We start from the raw sequence: 24,721 nt of genomic DNA, 5'->3' as shown, positions 1-24,721 counted from the left end.
CCCAAAGCATTGCGGCTCAAGCATTTTCTTCTCCTCGTCTACTGCCTTGTTTCCTGTGCAGGATGTGCTTATAGCCAACCATCTCCCTTGCTTTATTCTACTGTCTTGTCTTGAGATTAAACCTTCATCTCTTGTCAAGCATAAACGAGTTTTAGTCTGGTTTATAAATTCGAACATTTTTTGTCTTTCAAACAATCCTGGGATACAGTTAGTGGTTAGTCTAAGCGTGTCATTAGATATGCAATAGGCATTTTCATGATTTTGGTCAGTCTGTCATATTTGAAACTTTGGATACATGAGAGAAAATGTTTATAAGCACAAAGTGCTTAATGAATATGTGGCCTACATTGGTGTGGTTGGTGTCAGCGTTGCACAGTGTTGGTATTATTTTTCTGCTGTGTAATGGCTTTTTCTCAGAAACCTAAGTGGGTCTCTTATCGTCTGCTGCAACTGTACTGAATGAGATTAAGGTCAGCATCTGGGTCACTGGCAGTAGGAAAGGAGATGCCTGTATTAGATATTACTATTACATTGTTATCATTTTAAACTGTACATTTTATAGACTAAAAAATCAATTTAAAGGTGTATTCTTTTATAGCATACTTCTACAACTTATATTGACACATTTCTTGCTTATATTTCATGGTATAGGAGTGAGTGGAATAAAATGTGATTTATTGCTTAAAATCTTCAAACAAATGTAACTTGTTTAAACTTGATTGGCATCCTACCCTGACTTTTAATTTGAGTTCATGTTAGATTATTCGATTAAACTACCTCCCCCACTCTTCTCTCATTCTTTTGCTTTAAGACAAAGGGTGCTTCCAAGACCATATATGTCAGCACTGTTGACAAGTTGACACACAGACTGCTATCTAGTTTTGCCTAGCTTAGGTATCTTGAGATCTTGACCAGTAGTTTACTTTGAGATGCATACTACCATTTCTTTGTCTCAAATTCCAAAATCAGGTTTGAATTAGTCGAAGGCAACTGAACTTTTAGGTTTTTGAAGACATTTTGCCTTTTTATTTTATTTATTTATTTATTTTAAAAGCTTTCCTCACAGCTGCCCTCAACTGAAGCACTTTAAACTACTATGACTTAGATGACTGAGAACCTCCACAGATGACGTTTAGTCGTTCTCAAACATTTTCTTGCATGAGGGAAAAAAAACATCCAGGCCGCATTCAGCATTGGGGCAAGATCATGTTGGATTTAAGTCAACTGTGCACAGTAGCATTGGCAAATTTGTTTGTTTCAATGGCGAAATAATTTTGTTTAAAAACCCACAATTATTCAGCTTAGATTTGCTTAATATTCCTCACCAGTCTGCTGGGGCTTGCCCCCAAATCTGTGAACCTTAGCCTTACAGTAAGAGTGCACCTTAATCTGTTTGATGACAACATTTTTTTTCCACAACCAAATCTTTTTTTTTTTCCTTAAATATAGTTAACTTTATTTTGTAACATTTTCCTTTATGTCTTTCTCTCCAGGGTGAGAGCAGCCATGTCAGAGGACGCAGTGCGTCAAACACGCAGCCAGAAGCGGGCTCTAGAGAGGGACCATGCAGCTCTTGCTGGGTCCCTGGGGGACATGGACAGTAAACGTGTTAAACTGGAGAAGAGCGATGCAGCTGGGACCCCTCTGGCCCTTGTGGGATCTGGAACCGAGAGTGTCAAGCTCAAGAGTGAGCAGGCTGCTAAGGTAGCAGCTAGCATCCTGAAGGCTGGTGAAGTGAAAGCGACCATTAAGGTGGAGGTGCAAACTGGAGATGAGCCTGTTGACATGAGCACATCCAAAAGGTGAGAAAAGTAAAAAGCTCAGAAAAGAAGTAATATTAACAGTGCTAATGTAGGGGCTCAGAGTTTGTTGGCTACAGGGAATGTACTCCTGTTTAGTTCACATTGTGCTGTTGCAGACATTAAGTTTGTGATTTAAAAAGTGAAGTATTTAAAATGGAGCAATACAGATGTTTAGCTTCAATTTAACTCATAACAGGTGTGATTTATATTCGTCTTTCTAAACTGAAAATGAACTAATCTGTAATGACAGTTAAATTTTAATGTTTTTTTAACTTTATTACGTTAATGCTGAACATTTTAGTCAGCGCAAAACTGATTTGACTCAATGATTATCGCCCACTGGTATCGGTAAGTGTTTATGACTTGCGTGTACACTGGGTCTTGAGTTTTGCATAGTCAGCCAGCTGTCTCCAAAGAAAACAATTTTCACGTATTTGCACTTTCATAAAATAGACCCTAATCATCAAAATGCAAAATTCTTTCTGTTTCCATTTGATTATGTTTAACTATTACTCAATCATCAAATGGGTTAAAAGGACAGTTGAGTTGGAGTACTCATCCACATTTTTTGTGTGCAAGATTGTTTGAAAACTTCTCAAGAGTTATTTATGTATTGTAGGCCCTGAAGTTCATGCCTTCATGCACAACGCAAGGTTTTGTGCTGAGACGTGTCGATTGGAGTTTCTCGTTTCTTTGCACCAGCAAGTGGTCTGACAGGAGTCATACAGGAAGTCGCTGTGTGGTTGTCGGCAGCCTGCCCCCATTTTGAAAACTTTGAGGCTCCTGAGGCCTGGGCTCCATTTTCTCCCACAGCAGCACCTGAACTCTGCCTCACACTTCACACAAAATGAAGGCTATGTGTCACAAACTGGTTCTAACTGGCCGTTGCCATGGTTTCCACGTTGGAAGGAGCAGTTGGAGGAAGGAGGGGCCAGGAGGGGTAGTGGGTGTGTCACATGACTACTCAGAGAAGTGCCTGATGTCATGTGATGCGTGTTTGGTAGAGCGATAAATACACACACTGATCTGATGGCAGTTAAAGTGGAACAGGGTTGTGATTATGCTGAAAGTTTGTTGGCTCTGTCTGTGGTGCATCATAACGACACACAGGCGTCACCTTTGGCCCCCGTTTAACTCTCAGCATGCGTTTGTGTGCATACTCGCCGCATAATGATGATTTTATTGTTGTACTATATAGAGGACTTGGTGTGTCTTGGCAAGCTTTGTAAAACTATTACTGAAATGGAATGCAAACCACATCTTTCTTCGCCAGAGAAAAATATAGTAACTGAACTGAGCTGGACATCTTGGAAGTGTGCACGTATTCAGTTGGAAGAAAAAATAAGTTATGAACCCTTTGAAATGACCAGGATTTCTGAATCGATTACTCATAAAATATGGTCTGATCCTCATCTACGTCACAACTATTGAGAAACAAAACTTGACTAGAGTTTGAAAAAAATAATCTTTATTGAAAACACTGAGTCATCACTCACAGTGCAGGCTGGAAAAATCAAGGGCGCTCTTAAATTTAGTGAGCTTCTGATAGGGCTGCTCGATTAATCGAATTTTAATCACAACTACGATCTGGGCTTTCAATGATCATTAAAAATGACTGAGCCGATTATTAGCCCCTCCCTCGTGCTTTACTCTCGCGCTGCTCCGTGTGGCAAATCGAGCGCACCTTTCTGCATTTCGAACACGTGTCACAACAATTAAGAGCAGCGGTCCCCAACCTTTTTTGCGCCACGGACCGGTTTATGCCCGACAATATTTTCATGGACCGGCCTTTAAGGTGTTGTGGATAAATACAACAAAATAAAACTAGTACCGGTACCGAAAAAGATTTATTCATAACACACGTGAAAAGACCAAGGAAAACCGAGTAAACGATAACAAAATAACACTGAAAACCGATAAAAACCCTGAAAACTATACATTTCACACCTGAGCCTCAACTCTCGCGGCCCGGTACCAAACGACTCACCCGGGGGTTGGGGACCGCTGATTAAGAGGACCCGAGGGAAGCTCGGAAAGCTAAGCAGAAGTTATTTGGAGAGGAGAGTGACTGCCATTGGTTGAAAAGAGAGGTAAAAAAAACTTCAGTGGTGTGGAAACATTATGGGTTCGCGGAGTCAGACATGGATCAAGTAGACATGGTGTGTAAACTTTGCTACAGTGTTGTAGCTGCACCACAGAGCAACACTGCAAAGTTCACTAAACATAGATGTTTACATTTTTCATTTATTTTTTATATTGCAAACATTTGCACTGTTATCAGTATTTGCACACTATTTTATATTCTTTTTTTGACAATCTTTAAAGTCATTATTCAATACATTGTTATTGTTAAATAAATATCGTCAAATAATCGAGATCTGCAGACTCATTCACATGATACACTATAATGAACTGGCTACACATGCGTTTTTCAAGCTCCTTCAGCACCACTTGTTCAGGGCATCTGTCAGCTGACCACATCCACAACCTAGTGTAGTCTTTAGGTCGGTGTTGGAACTCTTAACTTGGACAGTTCAAAAACACTGGTTTTCTTATCATGACCATCATCCAGCTCCTTTCTTAAGCTTCACATCATTAAATGCTCCCCTGAAATATGCTAAACTTTCTTGATTCAGTTGAATTCATTGTTCCCTAAAGAACTGAAGGGCATCCAGGCCCAGAAGTAGCAGTTCAGCCTCAACCTTTGATCCTTTCACATTTTTAATAGTCAAAACAAGTTACTGGTTTTGGTGTGCCATGCCCTTGTTGATCCAGTCACATCATTGCCTTTTGAAGTTAACTTGAGACTTATAACAATGTAGTATTTTTGGAGAGCATAGACTTCCTTTGCGCCGTCCTTCCATTAACACCATTCTTATTCAGTGTTTTACTTAGCAAGGACATGTGAAGCCAAATTTTAGCAGCTCATAGAGACTTCTGTTTTGGGCGGAAGCTTGGGTTTTGTGTTTTTTTTTTTTTTTTGTTTGTTTGTTTGTTTTTTTTCTCCCCCCCCCATTGATGACCATCCACATCTTTAGGGTGCTTTTATAGCATTTTTTTTTTTTTTGTCATTTTCATACCATACCAACTAGTCTTGGTTGGGTTTTTTTTGTTTTGTTTCATTTTTTAGTATTTTTTTAATACAGAAGCAGGCTTCGACAGTAACCAGAATTTTTATAACTTTACTTTATAGCCTTGTAGCTTTTGCAGACCTTTCGACCAAGTTTTTGCTTGGTGTGTTCAACTTTGCAGTTTCACAAGTTTGTCCCTAAAGCAGGCATCGGCAGCCTTTGACATCAAAAGAGACATTTTAGCATCTCCTACCAAACAATCGGAGAAAAAAAAAGAGCAGCACATGTGAGTGATGGGTGGATGGCAGTAATTGGGAGAGGATAAATTAATGCATATAAATTTTCACAGTTAACTCTAATTCTAACCCATGCCTCGCAAGGGCAGGTTGTTGACCTCTGCCCTAAGGTAAGGCATTACTCAAGTAGTTTGCATGCATGTTAATGCTTCGTGTACATTATAACTATATGCCAATATTTGCGCACGTTGTTCTATTTGCTATTGTAATTAGCCATGGAATTTTGTTACCTTACGAGAGTCGTGCGTAGTCTGAAATGGCACTTGGCAGTATTGCATTGCGTTCTGAATGAGAATTCCACTGCACCTCATGACTGATTCAGCAGTCCTACAGTAGGTTCAGTGTGAATCTACGATTGGGGAAGCCGAGCATTGCAGAAACCCTGGACATTACATAACCAAGTTGGTGTGTGTTGTGACGCTTGTGTAAGCTGTTCTCAATAGTTACTAGCTTGCAGTGGTTGGTGCTCTGTGTCATTTGGCAGAGCGACTAAGTCAGTCAAGGAGCTGGGTTGCCATTAAGCTTTTGTTTGAGAGGATGAAGCTCCCACCTCTCCTCTAGTGCCTAGTTATGTGTTGTGCTGTTTTTAAACATGTTGTATAAAAAGACAAGTAAACCTATGGGGAGAAAAACCTTGGCTGTGCTTAGGGAGGGTAATCTTTCTTGGAATAGCATTTTCTAAAACTTGCAGGTTATCTCATGTTTTTTTGTTGTTTTTTCAAACCAGATTTTAATGAATCCTGTCAGGAAAGTACTCTTTTAGGAGGGTTCGTGTTCTCGGCAGTAGCTGAATTTTCTTCCCCCCACCCCCCCCCCCTTTTTTTTTTTTTTTTAATGACACCAAGTGTTTGTTGGGATTTGTGTTGTGATTGCGTAGTCTAAGGAAATGATTGTCCCATAAACAACATGGTTATTGCTTGCCTTATTGAACTGAGCGTGCAATATCTGCTGAGGGTTGTTGTCAGGGCAGCTGCCGTGAAGGAGGAGTAGATGGCACAGAAACGTGTCTGGAGACAGAAGTGAACAAAAGGAAGAGAAAAATGTGAAGGTCTGAGTCAGTGAGTTGGAGTATAAAAGATGAAGAAGTAAGTAAGGATGGGGGAGGGGTGTGTGAAGAAGTAACAGAGTAAGAGAGAGTGTACACAATAGGTTGGCTCCTGGCCATGTATATTCCCCTCCCCCTCACTGTCACCCTCTCCAGTGTCTCCAGCAGACCGCCGCTCTGCTCAGCTTGTGACTCTGATGTCGGCAGCTGGGAGGGAGGGGAGAGCTGAGGCCCAGGCTGTGCCGATCTGGCTAGGCCACAGGCCTCGCCACAGAGTTAGGGGAGGGGTGAGGCCTTGTCTGAGTGGCAAACTGGGTCTGCGCTTGAAGCCCTGAAGCCTCCAGCTTGACAGCAATTGAACAATTACATAACTACACTGCATGTGTACATGCATAACTCCACAGTATGGCACTAACCACTACCCCTCACATAGTGTCATATCACAGCCCACCCTCCCTTAGTTCTCCTTACCACTGAGTCTTTTAGTACCTGACAGGCTCCCCACCGTGACAGAGGCAGATTTATTCTTCTGCCATGGTCCATGAGCTGTTAAATTACAACAACCCCCAACTTCTTATCTCCACCCTTCTGCAGACTCATGCAAATGAAGCTTTCCGCTAGTCGCCTTTGTTCTCCCTGGTGCTCAGGAAAAGCTACTTAACATCTCATCAAAAGCCTTCAGCCTTTTCTTCAATTTAAAAACAAAAAAATAAGTGCATTTAATTTGGCCTTTGTGTTGTTTGGGTGCAATCTTGCTGTTGGACGGGAGCGTTCAGGACTGTCGATTTTACCTTTCTTCAGAGATAATGGGTTGTTGCCTTCTTCCCCTGCCGCCATTACTCCATTATTGATCTCTTGCTTCTTTCCTTCTTGTGTGTCCTAGCACACATTCACACTACAACAAGGAAGGTAAACTTATAATTGAATACTACCATCTACTGGGTGAAAGACAAAACTACATTGTAACTACAGTTTTGTTTTTGTTTTTTTTAACACTAAAGTGTATCAAAGTATAATACAAAGCGGCCTCTTATTAAATGATCTTTCAATATTTCTCTCCTCAGCGACATTAAGAAAGAGCGACAGCCGCCCTCGCCAGATGATGTGATTGTGTTATCGGACAATGAGCCATCTAGTCCCCTCATGAATGGCCACTGCTTCTCAAAGACTGACACAGATAAACTTATGGTAGGAAAAAATAATTTATACATCGGTAACGATTCCTTTCTGTTTACTGATTTAAAACTCCATTTTCCAACTTTGTCCGAAAAACGATAGAAAAATGTATCACTTAAACAGATGCAGCAATTTTTGTTGACGCATTCTATGTGCTTTTATTTCAGTTATCTAATGTGTTGAGTTGGCCCAGTTAATCTGTTGTGGAAATTCCCAGCCTTATAATTGATTTCTCATTATTATCTTCTATGGCATTTTATAGAAGAGTTCACCTGAGGAAAGGGAGCGCATCATCAAACAGCTCAAGGAGGAACTAAGACTCCAAGAGGCCAAACTAGTGTTGCTGAAGAAACTACGACAGAGCCAGATCCAAAAGGAGAGCACAGTACAGAAGGTAACCAGACCTTTAACATTTTTTTTTTTTTGTAGTTTTATCTGTGTTATTTTTGTATAAGCCAGTAGGTACAAGTAATTCTTATCAGACAAGTCCCATTCTTCTGATAGCCCTTTTCCACTAGTACCTACACGATTGTGTTTCGGTCATTTTCTTTTACAATGATCTACCACCTAATGAGCATAGGGTTGTTATAACAGTGCGGCTGAAAGTCCTGTGAGGTCCTCCACAAAAAAGGACATCGAGGCTGGTATATGGCTGCTCAGTGAATGGCTTTTTGTTGGGGACCACACTTTTTTTTTCTTTTTTTTTTTTTTGCCATTTACCTCGATACCAGGTTTAGAAAAGGGTGGTTTTGATTTTTGTGAAGGGAGACACATTCATCAGTAATTGCCTGACACCACTGACTAGCCAATCGATGGCATGCAGTCTGTTGACATCACATTTTCGGATGGCCTTCGATCACTTGGAACCCTGCCTGAGTAGGTACTAAAAGAGTACCAGGTACTACCACCTAATGGAAAACCCTAAAAACTGAGTCATCCCAAGGTGACCTGAGTTAGGTACTCGCGAAGAAGGGCTATAAATGTCTGTTTTACATATGATGTAATGTTTGTACTAAAATATTATGTTTTGTAATGCTGTTTCCTTAATGTTCAGGCTACTGGCTCTGTGGCTACTCCTCCCCCGTTGGTGAGAGGTAGTATTACATCAAGCAAAGGATCCCTTCAGGTAGCTACTCACTTATTCGTCCGAACTTGTATTGCAGAGTCTACAGTTGCACTAGTTGTTTGTGAACCACTTGGAAAAACCGGAAATTCTGCATTGACTGCTCTAATTATGTGGTCTTGTCATTAACTAAGTCACAGTTTGACAAACACAGTTTGAATAAAAAGGAATTGCAAGCAAGTTCTCTTTTCATTGTCATCAAACTCACTGAGTATTGACTTACAGTCCAGCCAGTTGGTGAGATACATGAATCTGAGGCTCAAAATGTTTTTTTCACGACTTGGGCATCCATCTATTCACAATGAGACAAACTTTCTACAGTTGTTGAAAGTTCAGGTCTTGGTAGTCATTGTGCTATTATTCCACCAAGACCACAGCATGCAAATATGAAAGAACGTAACTGCTGAGACATGTTTTAAGTTCATTATAAAACACTCTTGGGACTGCGTTCTTTGGGCAGATGAGTGGTTTGGAGAGGTTGGATGACATATCAAGACAAGAAAGCACACAAGTTATGGTGCGGCATAATCTAGCTCTTTGAATTACTAAATTTAAGAGTTCACCTACTCTGTACAACAGTTCATGTGCTGTTTGTTTATTCACATTGTATTTGGCTGTTATTGTAATATAGACGATTAGACCAGAGTTGTTAGTTGACAAACTTTGTCTTGCTATTGTGTAATTGCATGTAAAACTACAGAAAATTATAGCAGTGATAAGACATATAACACACACGGCAGACAGTTTACGACTTGTGTGGAGGAAGGCCATTCAGTTTTGATCAATTTGTTTTTACTTTACAGGTGACGGGTCGCAGCTCAGGCACAGTGATTCCCCCTCCCTTGGTGCGGGGTGGCCAACACATCCTGTCCAAACACAACTCTCAGAGTGTCATGCCCCCCCTGGTCAGAGGAGCCCAGGTTAGTGTTTTGGAAGTATATAGAACCTTAATTTTTTTTAAATTTATTCTTCTGTTAACTAACTTTAAGGTTCTTGGTTGATATATATATTTTCTTTTTCCTTCTCGCATCTCTCCATGATTTTGTGGATAGTTGTCCTCTCTAATGTCTGTTTTTGTGTGTCCATTGGTGGCTATCAGCCTATTGCAGTGACTCCCCAGCAGATAGCCAGTCTACGTCAGCAACAGCAGCAGCATAGCGGCTCAGGGCCCCCTCCACTCTTGCTGGCTCCGAGGGCTTCTGTGCCCAATGTCCAGGTCCAGGGCCAGAGGATCATTCAGCAGGGACTCATTCGGGTGGCTAATGTGGCCAACAGTAATGTCATGGTCAACATCCCTCAGGTAAGGTGCATTTAGCATAGGTCTGCTAACTATGAAAATGGTGTCTTCATAGTCATTTGTAACAGGATTTTTTTTCTTCTTCTTCTTTTTGGTGTCTAGGCCTCTCCAACCAGCCTAAAGGGCTCTTCAGTCTCACCCAACTCTAGTGTCAATGACTCTCCAGCCAGCCGGCAGGCAGCTGCTAAACTTGCACTACGTAAGCAATTGGAGAAGACGCTGCTCGAGATCCCTCCACCAAAACCTCCTGCCCCTGATTTCAACTTCCTGCCTTCTGCAGCCAATAATGAATTCATTTATTTGTTGGGCTTAGAGGAAGTGGTGCAAAAACTTCTGGAGATGCATGGCAGAGGTGGGTACATGTTTGCACTAGTTTGGAGATGTTACAGAACAGCAGTAGATCTACCTGCAGAATGTTATAGTATGAAACCTTGTCCAAAGAACCTCTGCGTTTACCATGGGTCTGTTATCCATAATGTAGGTAATCTTGGCCCAGCTGCAGCAATGGCCAGCTCCGTTCCCAAAGAGCCATACACCTGTGCCCAGTGTAAGACTGACTTTACCTCTCGCTGGAGAAAGGAGAAGGCTGGGACCATCCTCTGTGACCAATGCATGTCGTCCAATCAGAAAAAGGCCCTAAAGGCCGAGCACACCAGTCGATTGAAGGCAGCCTTTGTCAAAGCACTCCAACAGGAGCAAGAGATTGAACAGCGTATCCTCCAGCAGGCAGCCTCCTCTTCTTCCTCCTCTGCTTCCTCAATCTCTAAATCCACCTTGTCCTCCTCCTCACTGTCCAAAAATGAGGTGCTGGTCTCCCACCACTATAAGCAGGTCAGGGCTGCCATGCAGCACATACCTGTGTCTACTCACCACTCCAGCATTAAGCAGGTAAGCATTTGACTGTATTGTTGAACGACCAGGCTTGTGGTTTAAATGTTTTTCCACAGCCACAATGTTGGTTTAATGTAATGTAGTGCAGCTGCACCAAAACTCTGATCTTTGTGTGTCTGTACAGGGTCATCTGTCACACCTCCAGTCTGCAATTAACGCTCGTGGTGTGGCCCACTCTTTCTCCTCCTCACAGCTGCAGAATGCTGTGACAGCAGCAGCACTGGGTAGTAGGTCCGGTAAGCATGCTGCAGCTCGCTCGTTGCAGCAGGGGGCAAAGGTTGGTGCTGGTGGCAGTGGTAACCAGGGCAACGTGGCTGCCTGGAGGAAGCAGACCGGTGGCAATGCAGGTATATAAACCGGAGACAATTATGTAGAGAATGCACTTCAAATGTTCTTACATTCTACTCATCTTTGGAGTAATCGCTCTGTTGTAAGGTTGAGTTGTACTGTTACTTTTTGTTCTTCAGTGCCATTCCTTCTGGCATCACCTTTTCATTTCCGTATTTCATTGTAGTGCTTTTCAGGTGTTTGCTTATGTATTTGTACCTTGACAGGTGTGACCATGGCCTACGTGAACCCCAGCTTGTCTGCTCATAAGACCTCTGCTTCAGTTGAGCGTCAGCGAGAATATCTTCTGGACATGATTCCCTCCCGCTCCATCTCCCAAGCAGCAAACGCATGGAAATAATGCAATCCCACTCCCTTTGACACCATAACATTTAGCTCCCTTAACATCAATAACAGCCATTCACATTATTGTTCTAATTCTTTCTATGGATTCGGCCTCTGGCCAAAACGGTGCAGAATTGGCCTCTTCTTGTTGGATAGAGGTGTCCTTACACCTTTCACCATATACTTCTGCTACCTTCTTCCTTTTCTGAATCCTTCCCCCATTGGAGTTGTGCTGTGACAGCTCCAAGATACAAGGAATATGTTAAATATAAAATGGGTACCCTTTCAGAGGGATATATGGATGACGTGTGTACAATTTTACAGACTTCTTCAGTGATGTTGCCTCTCCCCTTCCCTGTATATTGGTTGAACCTTCCAGTTGCACCAAGAGGAAGTTTCCGGAGAATCCCTGAGCTCCTCTGCCTCTGGATTAGGCAAGGAAAAGTAATAAATACTATTACCCACCGTAAGAGATTCGTCTTACTTCCTGCCCTTGTCTAGTCTGAACCAGTCAGACTGAGGCTGTGGTTGCCAAACTGAACGTAACTGAAGACCTCATTACAGGAATTGTTGAGCTTTGAGGACCATCCACAAAATAAGAACTGCTTCAGCTTTGCAAAAATGAATAAAGTAAAAAAAAAAAAAGAAAAAAAGAAAACTGGAGGAAAAAAAAAATCTTATCTACACACAGACTGCCTCTTCTCTCAAACCTACAGCGTGTATAATAGAGAAGTTGATGTGTGTTGGATTATTTTGTATGGCTGAATGTTAGGATTTTGTCTTTTCTTCTGTAAGTCATATACTGTGTTTGGAATATTGTGCTCCCTGATACTTTGGAAGTGGCCTCATGTCGAGGTCTGAATTTAAAGGCTAATGTTACTGTTGAGGTGGTTTTACATCTGCTGGGTTCCATGTTGCAGCCTACTTTTAAATGCTTTGTTTTTTCTAAGATCAAGAGAAAGAATAAAAATTAAGGTTTCACTGACTCGTTAAAAAAAAGAAAAACATGGGGCATATTCTTAATGAATATTGTAAAATAAACCTTCCAAAGAACTAGTGGAGCCCAAATGGAATCCCTTCTGCTAGAAGGTTTCTAGTTTATTTGAACCCTCTCTGAATATAAACATGAATTCATGCTAAACTGAGGGGGTGTAAGGAATGTCATATTTTTGACATTATTTTTGCTTTTAGTCATAGGTTGTGGTGCATTCCCCCCCCCCCCTTCTATAGACAAACTATCTGAATTTATTTATAGGGTTAGTAAAGACATATGCGTATGCCCTAAGTTTGCAAGGATCTTCACTTAGAATTTGTTTTCTCTTGTTTGTCAAGTGGCTCCCACATACCCTATGATTGGTCCAAGAGAAGCTGGACAGCATTCAGAATGTAGTTATGCAAAAACCCCTATAGCAACAAATGACATGAACTTCTAGTCTTTAACATTAAAGTGTGTGTGATTTCTGTCAGGTCATTGAATTGAGCTAACTCTGCCTTTCACATGAGCTATAGTGCATTTCTATCAGGTTGCAGCAGCACAGGATAAGCTAGTGAAGTACAATATGTCTACATGTAAAATGGGAATTTTCCATTGCATGTGGACTTCTGTTATTTTACTACCATGTGTTGTCCCCCCCCCCCTTTCATTTCAACCCCTGGGGTGGTCCAGGTTTCTCCACTTAGCAATGATTTTTACAGGCACTTTTTGAAAAATGTCTCTAAATTAAAATGTAAAAATGTTGTCTTAAGTTTAATCACAGAGGTTTGTTTAATGAGAAGTGGTATAGCCATCTGACAAGCTGAACACCCCAGCAGTGATTTTTTTTTTTTTTTTTTTTTTTCCCCAGCTTCCTTTATCTTTTATTTTATACTTTTCACGCAGAAATGATCCAGTTACGTCTTCATTGATCAGAACTCCCAGTCTTACAGGCCCGTTGCTTCACTCTGGATTTCATCAATACAGATGTAATGTTTTTTTTTTTGTTTTTTGTGTTGTTGTTTTTTTTTTTTTTTTTTTTTTTTTTTTTAATGGCATAAGGATGTGAGTCCTTTATTCATGTCCATATACTCTTCAGCTCAGAAGTTTTTGTCAGGTGCCCTGCTGGTATGTGCTGCCAGCATTAGGTAAATGAACATCCTTTGCGCTGTGTTATCACTGTACACCTGGGTTTCATTTAGGATGGTGCACCAGTACACTGCTGATAGAAGTACAGGAATATAGTTTCTAACTTGATTTGCTCAAGATCTCGTATTTCTGTCTCAAAGTAGCATCAGAAATATTCCAGGTTATCTGCACATTCCTGACAGGCAGAAGATAGCGGTCCACGTCTTGTGGATGCGAAAGAAAAGCAATCGAAATAAGCCCATCACTTCGTGCCCTGCTAAAAGTAACCCTGCGCTGTCCTGACTACTGCCGCCTGCTGCTGCTGTTTGACAACATCACCATTCCGTTTATTTGGGGTCGACGCGCTGTTAAATGAAGTGCTGCCCAAATGAAAAAGAAAACAGTGTGAAAATGTTTTTTGGGTTTTTTTTGATTTTTTTTTTTTTTCTCCTGCTCTATCAAATAATAAAACTAATTTTAATCCCTCTTTCATGGCTGGTTGACCTGTTTATTTGTGGTGTAAATCAACTTCTAGAACTGACTGCATATAAACGATAATTAATGAAGCTAAAAAGCACATTAACATAGACACTGTGTGTGTGTGTATATATATATGAAAACCTCTTCCTTTGGTTTGACAGCTTACAGTCAACAATTGCTGTTCTGCTAGTGGCCACTTGAGGGCGACTTTAGAACAATCCCAAGCTAAACTGTTGATTTTAAGCAGCACAAAACCCTGGTATAGTTTCCTCCCTGAATGACATATCTACTCATCCATCTAGATTCTAGAAAAAGGGTGTGGCCACTTTGAAAATTTGGAAGCCTTTTGGTGCCTATTGGTGTGTTTAAGGCTGGAGTTGTAGAAATTGACCCCCCCCCCTTTTTTTTTTGGCTCCTTGCTTGTTTACCACTACCAGCTATATGTATCTGTGCATTGCCCTTGCACTTTTTCTTTTTTTTTAGGCTGTTCTTTTAGAATACATTACACATTGCAAAAACCTTTTAAATGCACAAAGTTAAAAAGGTCAAATTCCTTTTTAAGTCGATGTAAAATTCCAGTCAAAAATTAGTTAACTTTCCCCGACAGATAACACCGATGTTAACCTGTCTGGTCTCTTATTTTTGTTTTGCTGCTGGTGGGCAGACCGAATGAAGTAAGCTGGCCCTGTACTGTATATACTTGGTATTGGATCAATAAGAAAATTTGCAGTATGGCACAGCAATATTGTTACTGCCCTCAAAATGCCAGGAAATATAATGCAAATTGAAACACATGTGTTCAAATGAATATTTAATTTACTAAAAATATTGTCAGATGGTTCAGTAAATACCAAATTTTTAAAGAATTTGCGTTTTTTGGTAATTTTTTCATGGTTCAGGCTTTCAAAGGTTATTGCCCCCTTTTTTTGCTGCTATTGGGCTGTTATTGCTATATTAATTAAGACCACTAGGGGACAGAGTTTACCAACATTCCTTACGCCCAGGTTTTCCCTTTGTTTTCCTCCTTGGAATTTGTCGTTATCTTCCTAATAGGTACATTTATGCAGCTTGAAATAAAATGCAGGAGAATAATTCTGTAATGGAAAAGAAATACAGGCGTCAGTCTGTTAACTGAGCTGTAAGGAGTCAGAAAGTCCGGGCAAAGTGAAGGGTGAAAAAGGGAGAGAGACCTTTAAAAAAAGAAAGTGGGCTATTGTTTATTACCACAACCCACTCATGAGCCTCATTCCTTGGCAACCACAGGTTCTCCTTGTGATACTGCTATACATATCCCTTCTCTGTGTGCATGCGCAGCTCTGTGTAAATTAATAGGTTTGCATTTTCAACAGGTTTACATTTTATCAGCTGCTTCAGATTGATATCAAGAGGCAGCATTTATTAGGTCCTAACTATCACGCTGATAATATCACCTATGATTAATGCCGGAGCTGCAAAAATACTGCTCTGTAGCCACGTTGGCATTAAAGTGTTATTACTTCAGTTAAGGTAATAGATTCAATTTATCTCTCACCACCACGTGAGAGATGGTAGTGTTTGTGATTCACGGAGCAGTCGAGTGTTTCCTCACTCTGGTGCTTGCTCTCGATTCTCCATCAAGGGATCCTTTGGCAACCAGGGAGTATGCATGGACGTCTTTGTGCTTTTGTGAATTTAGGGGAAGTGAGGGAGGCTGTTGCACCGTCGATGACTGAAAAGCTATGATCGTGGCAGCCCGAGCCAATCAGCCAAGGAGCACCATGCCTCCTGATTCTTAATTGGCTGGGTTTCCCGGCAAGCGCAGCTGATACACACAGCCGGCTGGTTTTATCAGAGAACAAGTCGGGGCCACAGTGGGAAGGAGAGAGAGACAGAGGGGAGAGGCAGAGATACAGAGACAAGATTCAGTATGTGTGTGTGTGTGTGTGTGTGTGTGAGTGAGTGTATCTAGCAGCCAGTAATTACCATCCAGCGCCTGAACCAATCAAGAGCCGTAGAGAAAGATACAGAGGGAGGAAGCCCCTTTCGATTCTCAGTCTATTCCCAGGCAAAGAAGTAGTCAGTGTGTCCACTGAATCTGAGTCAGACAGAAGGTACGCAAGTGTTTTCTTTGGAGCGGCACAGCTCATCCCTTCTCATATTTGCCGAGTCCTGCTGGGTGAAAACAGATGGACAAGATGAACCATAGCTCAGCTGAGGCAGAGGCTGAGACCATAGAACCACTGCGCTATCTCAGGTAGGCACCAGCTCTGTTCTGTTGCTCTTTTACTGCTTCGTCTCTGCTTCGAATTCGTGTCTTTTAAATTTCCTTCCACACTGTTTACTGTCATCACTTCAGGAGCACAGTGTGAGAAAGACATACGATAGTGACAGGCAGAATTAGCAAGCAAAGATGGAGTGAAACATCAAAGAGAAGGCATCAATGTATTGATTTGAATCTTAGTTTTTATTAATGTTACAATTTGTTCAGGACAAGCTGCTGAAAGATACTTAGGGAACTAATGAGGGCAATCAATTACAGTCACCAACAGTGGAAATTATAGTTAAAGTAATGATTAGGGGGTCCACCCCAGGAAACTTTTATACTGCTTTGCCCGTTGTACATTTTCTTCATTGCTCTTCCAGTCATGCATCAAATCAAATTACTACAGATATAGGCTATTATTTAATTAGAACACCCGCGGTTAATTTAGACCAAGCAAAGCATCTTATTATTCTGTGTCCTTGAGGATAAGATGTGTAATCTTGTAATGCAATTTAAGGTTAGTGTAGTAATGCTGTTCTCTTTGCTACCTTCGTAGCATCACTTTTACTGGCAAATTGGAGATGGGGGAAAAAATAGTAATACTTACTGTATCATGGGCTTATGCTGTATTTGGGGTTTATAGACATGTGCTCTGCCTCCTTGCCTTTTTTCACATAAGGCACTTTTCATGTAGGCTGCATACAACCATTATAAATCTGGAATCATCTCTAACCCTCCGAAGACTGGAGGACACTTTAGATGTTTAGACATTTGTCTGGATGTTTCTGTTTGTCAATTGTAATATCTGGTCTGAGAGCTACAGCAGTACAGCAGCAATGCTCACTTAAGTTTAAATTAACTCAAATTAAATACTGATAACTGAAATATATGAACTAGTTCTCTATGACAGCCACATTTAACAAGGAGATCCTTTACTTAATCTTCTGAAATAAAGAGTTGGGCTTTCTGGAGGAATTCTAGGCTAGTTTAAATCTTGTATATCAGAGTCAGGCATTCATCTGAAACATTAAACATTAACAGCGGTCAAGCTGTATAAGTCCCTGAGGCAAGATGGACGAGCATCCTTTAAATGGCACAGCCTAACTCACTATTGAGCTGACCATGCCCATCCCCTTTAGAATGTAACTTTTGCTGTCTGCTTCACGCTGAATAGCATGTCATATTGCAAAGTTAATATAATCTCAAAACTGGTTTCTCGAATATGAGTTCAGTGTACTCAAATGGCCTTCACAGTCATCAGGATGTCAACCCAACAGTGCTGGGAAATGGTGGAACAGGAGACTCAGATCATGTGCAGCTGACCAATCTGCAGCAGCTGTGTGATGCTATCATGTAAATTGACTTTGTGTCAGCCACTAAAGAATGGATGAGCAAGAACCTTCTAAAAGCTAGATGAAGATAAGACTGAAATCTTTCTTCCTCACCCCAAAACTAAGGAAAGTCTTGTTTTGTCAAACTGGGACCTTATAAAATGTCCCAGTTTGGCATGTAGGAAACCTCAGTGTTATTTTAGAAGGTGATATAAATTTACAGTCAGTTTAATTGATCATAAATGCCATCACTGAAACTTCACTTAGGCTCGTAGGCATATTGGTTATTTTAATGATCTTTATACTGGCATACAGAGAACTGCCACTGTGAATAACACACCATCCGGAAAGTTGCTGCCATGAAAACAATGAAATTAATATTTTACCTGCTGTTTTAGGTAAACTACAGTGGATAATTTAGACTGGATTTGCCTTGTCCCACCAGTATCCTGGACTCTGTTTTTGATCCTCTAAGAAATTGAGGCTCCTCTAGTTCTTTGCCTCTAAATATTAGATGTGGTGATGTTTTTAATATGTTACGGATAGCTGTTAGTTTAAAGTAAAGAATCTGTGACAATGTTGTTTTTAAAATAAACTCCACTCATTTTGTCCCCAACCTGTTTGTGTACGTTGCATAATTTAACAAGAAACAAACAATTTTCATTATTTCTGTTGTTGTATAGTAAACCACTGTTTATTGCATTGTTTAACTGAAAAAGTGCTATTCAAGCAAAGTCACTTATTTTCAATCATGTAGCCAATTTCATTATTCCCATCCTTATACACTAAAGTGTATATGTGCATACTAATAATCCTATTTTGATCCACTTTATATTCAAAACACCAATCTGTTGTCATTCTGGGATGCAGTGAAACAGCGATAATACTCCCAGAGCAAAACACGCAAATAAAATGTTTTTCCAGAAAACGTTTAAAGTCAAAAGAGTCTGCACAGATAAGAGAAACCCCATGTAAGAAAACATTTTACAGCCCATTTAGCTTTATGTTTTGGTCATTAAGAGCAAGGGTTGTACCCAAATGTAGACAAGTGATTAATTTCAGTTTCTAACAGAATAGCAGTTTTGGACGTCGTTCAGTCATATGACTCAAATTGTTGTGGAGTATATTCTTCCCCTGGAGTTAAATGAGATGAAGCTTACACATCAAAGTCGACTGCTGGGTGTGTGAAAATGGTTGCAAGTATGAGAAAAATATTGTATTAAGCTTTGACAATGAAGAAGAAGAATAGCAAGCAGAAAAAAAGATGATTCTTTTTTTGCTTTGCTTTATTACTTTCTGTAAATGTTTTAATAACTACGGTAACATTTATGTATTTATCTATGTGCTTTAATAACTGTGTAACACTAATGGTATTTTAAGGCATGAACAGGCACACAATACCACTCCCACATGCACAGTCAGAAATGATGGTGCTTATCAAACCCCTTGAAAGACTCTGAACGGTGTTAAATTTTACAGTGTGATGGCAGGATTAGTGATGCGAACGCCTGGATGCTTTCCAGCCCTGCTGTTTTTGTCTCAGGCTAATCTGCTGAAACTGTGTGTGTTCACTCACAAGTGAATGACAATTGCCTTATTCTTCCATCAGTGCACTTAAAATAAGATAATAGAATTGACAAAGCCCTGACAGATGGCGTCTTCATTTTCTTTTTAGAATTTTTAAATAAAAAATATTCCGTGTCCCCCGTTGGATTTTATAATATATGTAGGCACACGGTACCTTCGGATGTCTTCATATTAAAGTTTCTGATGCATGTTTCTTTCACTGTGTACATATTATTTCAAAAAATCAATTTTTTTTAAATGTCTCTAGATACATTACTTTTTCTTTCCTCATGCACTGCCTGCATTTGCATTCTTCTCCCTGTGTGTTGACATCCGAGCAGCTGAGGCTCACAGATTAACTGTCACCCAAGAGGCTTTTTCCCAGTTGTCAACCTCTCAGATCTCTGCAGCTTGACTGGGACTGGCTGGCAGTCAATTAAGGCAGTCAATTAAAGCCCCCATACATACATAACTGGGGTAGCTGATTATAAAGCTGTTCTCATTGTCAGTACACAAGGTGCGACTTTTAAATAACGGCATTTGGCTTGTGTAATTCTAAACAGCATAAAGCTCATTTATTAGCTTCAGCATGTATTTATATGTATGCTTATAGACATATTGCCTGTGTATGCGCCATTCTTCTAATGTATTGCCACAATGAAATGAAGCAGTGATTCATAATTCGTTCTAAAATGACATATTGATTTTGAGTTGGTAACCGATATCAGTTTAAAAGTTGGTAGATGACAAGCTGTTTGTGCAGCAAACCTGCAAATAATCGCTGCCTTAGAAAAATAAAGCTGTTCAGTGATCTGATATAATTATACAGAAACTTTAATGCATTTGCCAGAGGCAAGCAGCAACCCATTTAGTTAACTAACGAAATCCTCAATATGCCACAATCATGCTGTGTTAGTGTGTTAATGGTGGTGACTGCAGAAGTAATAACAAACTACAGAGATACACAGATAATACAATATAGGATGTGTAGCACTAATTCTTAAAAAAAAAAGCATTTTATTTGGATCTCAAATCAACTCAAGTACTTGAGTTGATTTCATGCCCAAGGCAGTGGATAACCTGTCAATGTTGGCAGTAGTTCTGAGCTAGTGATGACTTGGCCTTGGAATCAGAACAGGTGCTTGATGCTGCCGGTAGCCTCTAAAAGTTCAGATGAGTAAATCGCAGAGGGCAAATTTTGGGCTTGTGTGTTGTGCATTCAGGCAAATAATGTCCTCCTGGCAGAAGAAGTGAAAATACCTCAACGCCTGGATGTTTACCAGGCTGTATTTAGTAATTGTGTTCAGTGGAAAATTTTACAAGGCCTTCTCAACATTTGCCAGCACAATATATCCTCATATTTATATAATATGTCCTCTCTCTCAGCTCTAACAGTGATTGTAGTTTTAGTCCCATGCTGGGCCTACTGCACCTGAGGCCTGCAGCCACTCACACAGAGAAATTTTAGACTCGTGGTCTGAGATGTTTTCATGTGTCTCCTGCCAGAACGCTCAGCTATCTGAATTTACCTGCTTTGCCTTCATGTTCTTCATACCTTGACGAAAATTATTATTGAGCTTATTGTTATTCCCTTGGCTTGCCTCCCTCATTTCAGCTCCCCGCCACCAATTCCCACGTTGGCAGCTCCATTTATTTGTGTGACAGCTCCAGCATTTATTTATAGGCTTCATGTAATGATTAGGGCAGAGAGGTTGAGATGCAGAGAGGGAGGATCAGGCGAGAGATGATTTGCCAGAGGGCAATGTTTGGCCATGATTTTTCTCCTCCATTAAAGACAGATTAAGTCCATTCACCATGTTTGAATGAGGAACATCGTGCGTGTGTGTGTGTGTGTGTGTGTGTGTGTGTTTGTGGGCGGGGGTTTCAAAGTTTTGTGATCTACTTTTTTAAAAATGTCATTACTTTTCTAGCATACATAGCGCAGTGGTAATTAATGAAGTTCACTGAGTGCTTTTGATAACCCCCCCCCCCCCCCCCCCCAATTACTCTATAACTTTCTTGTTTTTTAAATAGATTTAAGTAAGATTTTCTTGTATTTTTATTTATTAAATCTTAGTTTTTGTGATATTGAGCAATATTTCCCCAGGCTTTCTGAAGGTCTTTAAAATGTTTCTTTGGGAATCTTTCTGTCAGGGTCTTGTACCTGACCTTTTTAAGAGGAATGTTTTATTTTTATGGTCTGTTAAGCCACTTAACACTGACCTATGAATCATTCAGGCATAAAAAAGGCACCTAACCAAGCAATGAACCAGTGATGTGTCTACACATAATAGACTAACAAACAGTTTTAAATGGTATCTTTAGTTACTTTGTTACTAGCAGCCTGTCACAAAAGCAAGCCATTTATTCCCATTTGACAAGAATGAATTCCTATTTTAAGATTTATACTTACAATAGATAAACAGTATCTGAAGGTCATGTCCTTAAGAAATAGGGAAAAAAGCCCAACTAAGACCTCACACAGGGCTCAAGAGATGCATCTAACCCTTCAGTTGATTCATCTACTGTTTACTGAAGGCTCTTCAGAAATAAACTCATTGGAATGTCTTCTTGACATCCACGCTTCCAATAAACTCATTGGAAGCGTGGATGTCAAGAAGACATTCTGAAGGAAGGGAAACAAGAAGACATTCTCCTTGTTTCCCTTCCTTCAGAATGTCTTCTTGACATCCACGCTTCCAATGAGTTTATTGGAAGCGTGGATGTCAAGAAGACATTCTGAAGGAAGGTCTTCTTGACATCCACGCTTCCAATAAACTCATTGGAAGCGTGGATGTCAAGAAGACATTCTGAAGGAAGGTCTTCTTGACATCCACGCTTCCAATAAACTCATTGGAAGCGTGGATGTCAAGAAGACATTCTGAAGGAAGGGAAACAAGGAGAAAAGGCTGAGGCATGCTAAATCACACAAGAACTAGATTAAAAATCAGTGGCAGCAGGTCTGATAAGTGATGAATCCAAATTTGGAATTCCTGGTTCAAATTGTTGTCAGTGTGTATGTAAGAAGTCAGGAGAGGAGGGACATCTGTAAAACATGGCAGAGTCTTTGTCACAGTTTTCTGCTAGTGGTTTTTGGAGATCTTGCCAAAACTGAGGGAATTATGAACACAAATCAAACACGATCAGAATCAGATTCAGCATACAATAGCACACAGAAAGAGTCTGACTGCCTGAATACAAATTTGAAGTTTAAACATTATTAAAACAGTGTGGGATTCTCTTAGGAACAGAACAAAAGGCAGCCAACATCCAAAGAAGAGCTTGGGATGTCCTTCAAGAAGCTTGGAGAACTATTCATGAGGATTATTTAAAGAACTTAGAATAAGTCGAGCAATGTGCAAAAGCCTTGTGACTTTTTCACATTTTCAGCAGCATTCTAGACCCTGATTGGTGACCGGCCAGTCAGCCTCATACCAGTTGCATACCAGCTAACAACAACTTAGCGTGGAGTCACCAAAGTAAGGTGTGCAGAGACGACCAGAAAAACATCATAACAACAAACCTAATCAGACACTTAAATCATTTTAAAGAAGTGAAGAAAAACTAAGCAAACAAAAGTGGCAAAAGCTAAAGCTATCCAAATGCAGCCAGCTACAACTTTAGAGCCTCGGTATGAGCAAAAGATCAAAGCGGTTAGGGGGAAAGTTATGGAGTTGAGTGAAAAAGAGAAAAGGGTAAATGTCTTGTTAACTTGTGAATTTGAATTAATGTTCAAGAAATCTCATGACCCTGCTTTTGTTTGGTGAGGTAAGATATGTTGTTAATCATTTGTACCTCTGTTTAATAGCTAAGCACTTTATTTTCAGTTTTTTCAGTGACAGAAGATCTTGTAACTTACTGGAGTTTACAGAAAATTTTAAGTTTGATCATTTTATTATTAAAATAATGTTTGCATTGAAGAAAGTGATTTTTATTTGTTTGTACTGTCAGTTATAGTTCTGGAAGGAAAACCAGGAAGCTAGCAGGTCACACTAAACAACTTCTAATTAGTACTTAAGAAATTATAGCTGAGGTCTTACCTTTTTCTATTAAAAATAAATAAAAGTTTTTTTACACAGTAGCTATTATTTGGAAGGAGCCACAATCACCCAAAGGCTAAACGGCTAAATAGAAACTAAGAAGGTAAATACAGGGATGTGGTAATTAATTTTTCATGTTGATGAATTCACACCAAACACCACCTCCCTGGTGAGGTTGAGGTCTGTTTCACCTGAGATTTGACAGCTCTTATGTTCATTTCCCTGACCACCTAAAACAAAATAAATACTGTAGATTCAGGTTTAAATCAGTCTCCAGGCAGCAGCCTTTGTTAATCAAGAACACAAGAGAGCCATTCGAGAGAGGCAGAGCTCAGACTCTCATCTCCTCATTATGCCCACACTGTGAATCATGGGATTTCAGTGGATATCAGGGAACACTGGAGAAAAAGCAATATTCCCCACAAAGTGCCCCAATTTATTTAAACAAAAACACACACATACAATGGCAGATGCACCCTCCCGCACAAAACCCAACAATTGCTTTAGCAGTCATCAGTTTGAAGAAAAAAAGAGCAGACACAAAAGCTCAAACACTTACTGCAGATTGAAGTGATGGGGTGGGTTCGGTTCGCTTATGTCCACTCGTGGTTTCTGTGACAAGACATATACTACAAATTATCCTGCAAACTACAGCAGGTGCACATGGTATATGTCTGCATGTGCAGATTCAGAGCGGTAAGACAGACGTTTTTTTGCAAAAACACAAGAAAATCATTCGTGCTTTAAAGTGACGAGATGCAGTATGGTCAAAAAGTGTTAAATATCGTAGATCACAGGAGCGACCTTCTTGCAGAAGCTCACACGGATTCTTTTAAAGTGTAAGCTGTGCTTATCACCATCTGCTCACCTCTAAAGGCTGCTAGTTTTGTATTAGCCCAGATAACTGTGATAGAAAGATGTTGGAGTGTAAGCACTGGAGCAAATTTTAATGATTTTCTAAGAGGTTGCTCAATACATCCAGCTGTTAGGAGTTAAACCTTCTTTTCCTACCACTTGTGCTCAGCTCTCCATGTTGCTCGCTGTGAAACAGTGGATTCTTGTACATGCATAACAAGATGAAGTTAAGAGGGTTCCTCTCTGGGTTCAGTCATTTCAGGTGTCTCTTAACAGGGACATATTTCATTTATTATTCCTCAGACATTTAATGTAATTTAGAGATTTAGTATTGGATACTTAAAACCTGAAAATTGAAAAACATTTCACTGTGTACGTCAAGGATGCTTGTTTGTGTGCGTGACTTAATGTGTATCAGATCGGTTTGACAAGCACTTTTGTCTCTCTGGTGGCAGAAAACATATTCAGCTATGACATCTGTTGAAAACCTAGATCATCTAGATGCCTTAGGAGCCTTCACCCCTAAATTTTCATCAAATGCTCAAACCTACATAAAGTGCTAACAGACTGCTAAATAGAAAAGGCAACCAATAGCTGCCTGGAAAGCACAATAACACATTTTGCTATAGTAGTTTTGGGCTATGATTTGAATATAGTGCACAGTTTTAATGCTGATTTATAAATTAATTATAAATGTGTTCTCTGTTCTGTGTTTTATTCACATTTAGTTTGA

General features: G+C 40.2%; 2 protein-coding genes across 6 annotated transcripts in view; both read left to right on the top strand.

The window, feature by feature from the left end:
* gatad2ab (GATA zinc finger domain containing 2Ab) overlaps nucleotides 1-13,964 on the top strand; it is a 33,348-nt gene extending 19,384 nt beyond the window's left edge. For all 4 annotated transcript variants that reach the window (XM_086282922.1, XM_086282925.1, XM_086282923.1 and 1 more), the window contains exons 2-11: nucleotides 1,494-1,802; nucleotides 7,279-7,402; nucleotides 7,653-7,784; nucleotides 8,445-8,516; nucleotides 9,317-9,433; nucleotides 9,613-9,813; nucleotides 9,913-10,162; nucleotides 10,292-10,698; nucleotides 10,826-11,048; nucleotides 11,256-13,964. In XM_086282922.1, the coding sequence (XP_086139048.1) occupies nucleotides 1,507-1,802; nucleotides 7,279-7,402; nucleotides 7,653-7,784; nucleotides 8,445-8,516; nucleotides 9,317-9,433; nucleotides 9,613-9,813; nucleotides 9,913-10,162; nucleotides 10,292-10,698; nucleotides 10,826-11,048; nucleotides 11,256-11,389 (1,956 nt within the window). In that variant the 5' untranslated portion in view covers nucleotides 1,494-1,506 and the 3' untranslated portion in view covers nucleotides 11,390-13,964. The remainder of the gene's footprint in view (nucleotides 1-1,493; nucleotides 1,803-7,278; nucleotides 7,403-7,652; nucleotides 7,785-8,444; nucleotides 8,517-9,316; nucleotides 9,434-9,612; nucleotides 9,814-9,912; nucleotides 10,163-10,291; nucleotides 10,699-10,825; nucleotides 11,049-11,255) is intronic.
* Nucleotides 13,965-15,785: 1,821 nt separating this feature from the next.
* yjefn3 (YjeF N-terminal domain containing 3) overlaps nucleotides 15,786-24,721 on the top strand; it is a 52,183-nt gene continuing 43,247 nt past the window's right edge. The window contains exon 1 of one of the 2 annotated variants that reach the window (XM_086282742.1): nucleotides 15,786-16,187. In XM_086282742.1, the coding sequence (XP_086138868.1) occupies nucleotides 16,120-16,187 (68 nt within the window). In that variant the 5' untranslated portion in view covers nucleotides 15,786-16,119. The remainder of the gene's footprint in view (nucleotides 16,188-24,721) is intronic. The other variant, XM_086282743.1, reaches the window with a different exon arrangement.

Source organism: Aulonocara sp. 'chitande type north' Nkhata Bay, linkage group LG23 (assembly GCF_057382095.1).
Source record: "Aulonocara sp. 'chitande type north' Nkhata Bay isolate Kocher_YH1m ecotype deep benthic linkage group LG23, A_spYH_male_GT1.1, whole genome shotgun sequence".
Taxonomy (NCBI): Eukaryota; Metazoa; Chordata; class Actinopteri; order Cichliformes; family Cichlidae; genus Aulonocara; species Aulonocara sp. 'chitande type north' Nkhata Bay.
This window is presented reverse-complemented; position numbering and strand designations above follow the sequence as displayed.